Source organism: Lampris incognitus, chromosome 7, assembly GCF_029633865.1.
Source record: "Lampris incognitus isolate fLamInc1 chromosome 7, fLamInc1.hap2, whole genome shotgun sequence".
NCBI lineage: Eukaryota > Metazoa > Chordata > Actinopteri > Lampriformes > Lampridae > Lampris > Lampris incognitus.
In genome coordinates, this window is record NC_079217.1 from 22,480,519 (window position 1) to 22,488,671 (window position 8,153).

General features: G+C 43.4%; 1 protein-coding gene across 1 annotated transcript; it reads right to left on the reverse strand.

The window, feature by feature from the left end:
• Nucleotides 1-4,905: 4,905 nt before the first annotated feature.
• Nucleotides 4,906-5,858, reverse strand: LOC130115196 (lysophosphatidic acid receptor 6-like). The gene has a single exon (XM_056282814.1). The coding sequence runs from the start codon at nt 5,821-5,823 to the stop codon at nt 4,906-4,908; it is 918 nt and encodes a 305-aa protein (XP_056138789.1). The 5' UTR covers nt 5,824-5,858.
• Between the last annotated feature and the right edge of the window lie 2,295 nt (nt 5,859-8,153).

Below are 8,153 nucleotides of genomic sequence, written 5' to 3' on the forward strand. Positions count from 1 at the left end.
ACAACAAGAAGAACAGTCAGTCAGCAGCTGGACAGGCTTCAACATCCTGACTCGAGGAGAGATGACGGTCATCCCCGACTATATAGGCTATCTGCCTACCATCAATGCTCCAGCGACACAAATGTCTACTGTCAACGAGGTGCTTAACCAGTCACTGAGCATCATGCAGTGCTTAGGCCTGAGGAAGATTGTCTGTGTCTTTGACCAAGCCCTGTATGCGAAGGCTGTCGAGATCACATGGAAACACCATGACAAGTTCCATGATATCATCGTTAGGCTTGGGGTATTCCACACCATCTGCACACTGCTGGCAATAATAGGAAAGCGTTTCCAAGATGCTGGACTCAAAGACCTCTGCATTGAGTCTGGCATGATTGCAGAAGGCTCAATTGCTGGTGTTATGGATGGCCGCAAGTACAACAGGGCAGTGCGACTACACAAGCTCCTGTATGAGGCTCTCATGCGACTGACCTTGAATGGTTTCCTGTCCTGGTTGGAAGAAACTCACAGGAATGACATGGTTCACCTGAATGAGACACTGAAGACCATTGACAGCCTTGGGAAAGAAGTCTCACAACATGCTTTGAAGGAGGTCCTCGAGAACAGCTCTTGTACACGCATCATGGATCTATTTGAAGTCTACCGTGAGTTCCTTAGAGGTGGAAACGGCAGCCTCTCGAACTTCTGGATGTCCTATTTGGACATGGTTGAAATCTTGTTGGGGCTCATCCGAGCATCCAGAGAGGGAGACTGGATGCTACACTTGGCTAGCATTCGAGCAATGATCCCATGGTGCTTTGCTTATGACAGGATGAATTATGCACGCTACCTCCCCTACTACTATGCCCAGATGTCTGAGCTGCCCATCACACACCCAGATGTGTACACAGAATTCATGGAAGGAGGCTTCTCAGTCCAACTGGGCTCCACCAATCCCTTTGGCCGAATCCCTGTTGACCAAGCTATAGAAGAAACGGTGAACAAAGACACCCAAACAGCTGGAGGGACAAAGGGATTCAGCTTGAAGCCAGGAGCTGTGACCAAATATTATCTCACAGCTGAGTATAGAAGCATGTACCTCAGACAGCTGAGAGACCTGACAGGTCAAGGCAGGTGCAAATGGTCTCATCCAGATCTACAGAGTCCAAGGATCAAGAGAGATGAAGCAGATGTCCAGTCTCTCATGGACCTTATGGAGAATAACTGGCTCAATCCTATGTCCCCTGATGAGATTGATTTGGATAGCCTCTCCACTGGCAACATGGCTCCACCTGATGTGACCATAGATCTCTTGAGAGCTCTTGAGAAAGGAGAAGAGGCCTACCAAGCATTCCAGCAAACAAGGTTAGATGCAGACCCACCTCCTGTGAAATTCCACGACAAGATGACCAAGCAAAGTCTGAAAACATTCTCCAATGTCAGCACAAAACAAGCTCATGGAAAGAAAGCACAGGATGTGGTTCTGAAGGCAGATAGAAACCTTTTCAGTCACATGATCCTGGTGGCTGAAAGCAGGAAGGTGAATCTGAAGGATGTCCTTGCCTACCCATTGGGCCCACTACCATGGGCACTGGCAAATGCTGATGGGTCATTACGAAAAACAAACAAGGCTGCACTTGCCAGAGAGCTTGAAAAGAATGTATCTCCTGCAGAAGACATCCCAATCCCATCTACTTCCATCATTGATGGGATGAGCCTGGTCCAAAAAATGAATGGCAACAACAAAACCTTTGCACAGGTGGCAGAGTCAGCCTTGACCCAGGTCCTCCATGAGGGAGCACAGAGTGGGAGGATTGATGTTGTTTTTGATGTCTATCACCAGACTTCGATCAAAGATGCTGAACGACTGAACCGGGGTGGAGACATCACTCTCCAGTACAAGAATCTTGCAGGGGGACACCACGTCCAGCAGTGGAGAAAATTTCTGTGCAGTTCCTCCAACAAGACCAGTCTCATCAAGTTTCTGGTGGAAGAGTGGAAACTCCCACGATACAGAGCTATGCTGCATGGCAAGGTGTTGTACATGACCTGTGAGGAAACCTGCTTCAAGTTGACAGAAGATGGGTGTGAGGAAGCAGCAGAACTGCACTCCACACATGAAGAAGCTGACACCCGTCTGCTCCTGCATGCATTGCATGCAGCAAATGCGGGCTCAAAGTCAGTTATCATCACAGCTGAGGACACTGATGTCATGGTGCTTTGTCTTGGCTTCCAGAAGGACATCACCTGTCCCATCTACCAGAAGTGTGGGACTCAGAACTGCACACGGTTTGTCGACATCACCAAACTGGCAAGTTCACTTGGAGACAGCATCTGTGACAGCCTAATTGGCTTACATGCCTTCACAGGCTGCGACACTGTCAGTGCATTCGCTGGTCGAGGGAAGCTGAATGCCCTGAAGATAGTGAGAAAGCACACTTCCTGCCAAGAGACTTTTAGTCAACTGGGACAGACATGGAATGTGAGTGATGAGCTGTTCCAGAAAACTGAGCAGTTCACCTGTCGGATGTATGTTGCTAATAGCAGCACTGCTGAGGTGAACAAACTGCGTTACCAGCTCTTCTGCACCAAAAGGGGAGAGGTTGAGTCCAGCCAGCTGCCACCATGTAGAGACTGTCTCTTTATGCAAGTTCAGCGAGCCAACTATCAGGCAGCAATATGGAAGTGCTGTCTGCAGGCTAACCCTGTGGTGCCAAGCCCTACTGAGTATGGATGGACAGACGATGAAGGCAAGCTGGCCATTTACTGGATGCGCTCCCCACCTGCACCAGATGTGGTCTTGGAAATACTAACATGCAAGTGTGTGCATTCATGCAAAATGCCAAGCTGCATGTGCCTGTCAAATGGACTTCCATGCACAGACATGTGCAGGTTACAGACCTGCAGTAACCAAAAACAGCAGGATGGTCCAGAACTGGACTTTGAACTTGGGGAGTCAGATGATGAGAGAAACGAGCAGTTTGATGAATGACAGTGTGATGATTCTGATGGTATTACTGTGGTAGTAGTCTATTGATGCACAGGATGTTGATTCTGGACTTGGTTACCCAGAGCTTGATAACAATAATGTAACCATATTCACATATACCCATTACCCTACCCATTACCATTACATATACCCACTAATGATATGGGATTACATGTATCATTGACTAAGCATATGTAAATGTCAATGTTGTTTAAAATATTAAAATAGTTCATTACCTCACTATGGTATTCCTTTTTATCATGTATTTTGATTGTGTATTTAAACAAATGTATAGAGACCAGTTTGTGACCTAACTGGCTTTGGTCTAGTTCTCATTTAAGGCTCACAATCACCTCACACAATGAAATAGTATGGGTATATTATACATTTTCTGAATCTTTACAGTCCTGTGAGTATTCCAGTTTTTGTGTTTTGTGTCCCTGATATTCCTAGATGCCACAGGGCTAAAAGAAAGTATATAGTTTAGGCGAAAATTGCAGAAAGATGTGTGTTATTGACGGGTTGAAGAGCTCAAGTGACCTCTATATTTGTGAGAAATATCCACAACAGGGCTTGAATGAAAGCTAAGAAGGTCCCCTTTAAAATGATACCAAAGACAATATTATAGAACATTGAAAAATGTCCTGACCATGAGGCTAAACCAGGATATGCACCAGCGTCTAAAATGCAATTTAGTTTAGCGGGTGGTTAACTTCATGAGCTGATAACTGTGATACAGCTGCCACTCAGGAATGGTTATCATACCAAAATATCATCTACAGACATGGATACTTTCAAAAATTATAAGTAAGTTTTGCCACCTTGAGTGTACCGAAATATCGTCTGGCCCATGGACTATTAAGACACGAGAAGACAGGACGATTGTCTCCCCGCTGATGGACAATGGCGAATTCTTTCGTTCACTCTTTTTTCCTCTCACTTTTAGCTCGAGAGATCGCATGTGTGTTTTCTGTGGCGCGTTCTAACAATCTCTAGCACACAGCAGTTTACTGCAATTGAGGCGGGACTTCCAGATAGGCAGACGCTTCTCATTGGCTAGAAAGCATAGCTCTACACAAATCAATCAAAACACAATATTAACCCTTTGCTGGGATAACTGGATCACATCTAACCAGATATTATTAATAACCCATTTTGTGACTGGGTTACAAGAGCATCTCTTGGTTGTGGTTTATTGAACAGAGCGTTAATAGAGTTTTGTGGTTGTGTGCCTGTTATACAATACCCCTTTCACACTGGTCACAAAAACCCTGCAAAAAAAACTGCTAATATACGCCTTTGGTCAATGTAAAAAGGCAGATGTTACCAGGGTTTTTTTTGGCCAGTGTGAAAGGGCAAGAGAGAGAGAGAGAGAGAGAGAGAGAGAGAGAGAGAGAGAGAGAGAGAGAGAGAGAGAGAGAGAGAGAGAGAGAGATGAGATGAGATGAGATGAGATGAGATGAGATGAGATGAGATGAGATGAGATGAGATGAGATTGAGATAAGACTGAGACGAGACGAGATGAGATGAGATGAGATGAGACAACATTAGAGATATGGACAAGCTGTAAGACCATAGGACAACTAAGACTGCCCTAGCAGGAAATGTAATAGTTCAGATTTAGATCCACTTTGGTTGCACCAAAATGTTTTGGCTCAGATCTTAAACTGTGGCTTTGTTACAGTGATCAAAATATATAAATATCAAAAAAATAAATTAAAACAAAGCACTTTACTACTTTACTTAACTTTTATCTGATAAACAATAATTTTTCGGTGTGCTTTGTGTGCAAATAGCTGTGAGATGTTTTCATAATATCATACAACACATATTCCATTTTAAAGCAGCTGTTAGCATTTTAACACAAATAATGATAGTTTCGAATTACTTATAATCTACAGCATAAAGCCTTTACATTTTTCAATCAGAATTTACATTCAAAGCTTACTTTCCAAACTCTGCTCTCTAAACTCAGCTGCTGTTGTCTTGAAAGCGGACCACTCATTCTCCTTTTCCTTCCAGAAGCCATCCAAAGAAAAGTAATAGAACAGAGGATCCAGGCAGCAGTTCAAACTAGCAAGACATACTGTTGGCTTGATGGCATGTTTCCCATTTGTGATTAACAGGGCCACAGAAAGAGGCGAGAAAAAGACAACAAACATCACCAAATTCACGACAAAAATCAGCATAACATTCATCCCGCTGTTGACCTTTACAGAGTCATTGAGATGCTTGTGCAGAGTCCAGGACATGAAACCAGTAGACACAATATTGACAACTAGCATGGAAAACACTAGAACTGATTGCATATATGCAGTCCAATGTTTCTGTTGCTGACAGGCGACATTACCAAAACAGGAAGTTGCATTGCAGATCCTCATACTTCTGATAAAGTCAATGCTTTCTGGGATGCTGACTGCCAGTATAAAGAGCCAAACAAAAATGCAAGCTTTGGAAGCGTTGGAGGTTGTTCTCAGGTGCTGTGTTGTCAGTGGGAACACCAACGCCAGCAGCCGGTCCACGCAGATGCAGGTGATGAAGATAGCGCTGGAACGGATGTTGTTGCGGAAGAGCATAGTGATCCAGACACACACCATGACGCCAAAGGGCCAGAGGCCTGTAGCGTGGAAGTAGACTATCATGGGCAGAGAGATGACCAGCAGCAGGTCTGAAATGGCCAAGTTTATCATGAAGACAGCACTTGGGCATCTGTTGCTGTGGCGGCGTATCAGAATCCACAGTGACACGGCATTCAGAGGTAGACCAAATAGCACGATGCAGCCAAAGATCATAGCGTAGACCATGTTACTTCTATCGAACTCTTGACCATTCCCTGTCGAAGTAATGTTGACCATGTCTCAGTTCTCACAAGACAAGCAGCAGCTAGATACTCAAGGAAATATGACAGTAGCTAACTGAGCTCTGCTCTGTTGTGTGTTATATATGTCCACATCAGTGTGAACAGAATTTTGATCATTACCACAGGAAATGACACAGGAAGGGTGGCTCTCCTGCAGTAGCTATTGTTGTGGTATTGACGATACTATCGCACTTCATTAGAAACAAGTGTGATATAATGCTATTCAATACTTGACCAACTTTAGTTGCTATTATCTTTAATCTTACTTGGAAAATGTATTTTCCTTACAGAGACATGCTAGATATCTTTTGAGAAAGCCTGTCAATCATAGGTCTAAAAATAGATTTTGCAAGAGAAGTAAGATATGGAAAATCAGCTGAATTATCTCCATGCCTTTATTTAACATTTATGTTTGACTCTAACACTTAAGAGTTAAGATGATACAGTTTGACTAGTACAACTTCAAAATACACACAGCTAGAATAAAAACTGACATGGATGTGTGAAAAGTGGCCAATGATATGCTTTTAAAATTGTGTCTGCGGTGGCAATTAAACTAATGGATAGTTGGTGATAGTGAGTTACTGGTTTTGGAGAGAAAAAAAAATCAAATCCACATTTCAAAATTTCAAACGCCTCCCTGCTGGCAACTGAATTTTTGTGCATTTGCATTTTGCATATTGGTATGCTCAACAGTTCCTGCACAGACATTTTGGGGGGCAGGTGCTCAAGAGAAAAAAAAAGGGCATCCCTCTCATAATTAGTTATTTAAAAAAAAGATAACGTTACAGTGGTACATCTTGTACTTAGTTACATATTTATTTATTTCAATACCCATACACTCATACAGATGTTTAAAACAACAGGTTTCTACAAAATTACTGAATAGATTCACACAGAGACTATGGTCTTTAGCATCACAAGGACAGACATTGGCAACAACAAAGAAAACAATGCCACTGTGCAAAATTTAGTAGTCTATATAATAAATAGCCATTCAAAATCAACAACTTTTTTATTTTGGTCTGTTTAGTTGCAACAATTAGGCTAAGTGCATTCTGTGTACTCAGACGAAGGGAGCAGGATCATTCTTCTGCTTTAAAGGAGCATCCTCCTCTGTGCCATGTCTTGGAAGATTCTGATGACCTCGCTATAGTTTATCCAGATGTCTTGCTCTATGGCAAGCAGGAGAAGGTCAGAGAGCTGTTCTTGTCTACAGAGACTTGTCAGTTTGTTCTTGATCATTTTTAGCTTTGAAAATAATCTTTACAGAAGCTGTTGACACTGGCAGTGTCGCATAGGTTCTTGTCATCTTCACTAAGACTGGAAAGATGACCTGGCCCCTGTTTTCATTCAGTATGGGAACAATTTCTTGCAAGTCTTTTGAAGGAAAGCTGGAGTGGAAGACATTTAGCTCTTTCAGCTGGTCCTTATCTTCCTCATAGAAATCACAGAGAATGTGGACAGCTTCCTCTGCTTCTGACTTTGGGGTGCTTACTCAGTTGGCATGTACTGTTAAGGAGTGGAAGGATCGAATGATTCCATCAGTGAAATTTCCAGTGTCTTAGTATCCAGAAATGTGTAGTACACACTGCTCCTGAAGTATGCCTCTACAGACTCAAACTGATCACTCACTTGAGACACTGTTGGGCTGTGTTGGAAAGGCATTGGCACTTTCCGTTCCCTCTCCTGACTGGGCACTACAGTAGGTATTGGAATGTTGAGGCTCTCTGCCTTCTCTGATGCGCCTTCAAATATTTCCTCAAACTTCTCCTCAGACCTCATTGTTTGCAATGAGTGAAGCACACCATCCATTACCTTGTAGGCAGTGGAGTGGTCCAAGCTTTCTTCCTGCAGAGAATCTGATGTTAGAGCAGTGACTTGGAACACGGGTGGTGATTTCCAGGCAGAGAATAAATACGAAGATGATGAAATTTCTATACATCTTAGCATCCCCTGTGGCCAGGTCAGGTGGATTGCTTTCACTGATGTCATCTAGGAGCTTCATAACAGTTTTCAGATTTCTCTGAAGGACCTTCAGTGCTCTCTTGGTCTCTGCAAGCCCACTGGGTATCCGACAGCTTCTTGAGCTCCACAACACGCTGTCCAGGATACAGAGACTGCTGCCATTTCAACAAGGCAGCATGGCACTTTGGGGAGCAAGTGCAAAAAGCATGCAGCTTCTCCACAAGGTTAAAGAATGTCACAAAATGTTTGTTAGACTTTGAGGCTTCCAACAGGACCAGATTCAGACAGTGTGGTTTACAGTGCACATAGAGGGCCTTCCCATTGTGTACAGGTATTCTGGCTTGAAGACCTTTATAC

Bases quoted from the DNA above. Each gene is read 5' to 3' on its own strand.
- LOC130115196 (XM_056282814.1), bottom strand. From the start codon at position 5,823: ATGGTCAACATTACTTCGACAGGGAATGGTCAAGAGTTCGATAGAAGT.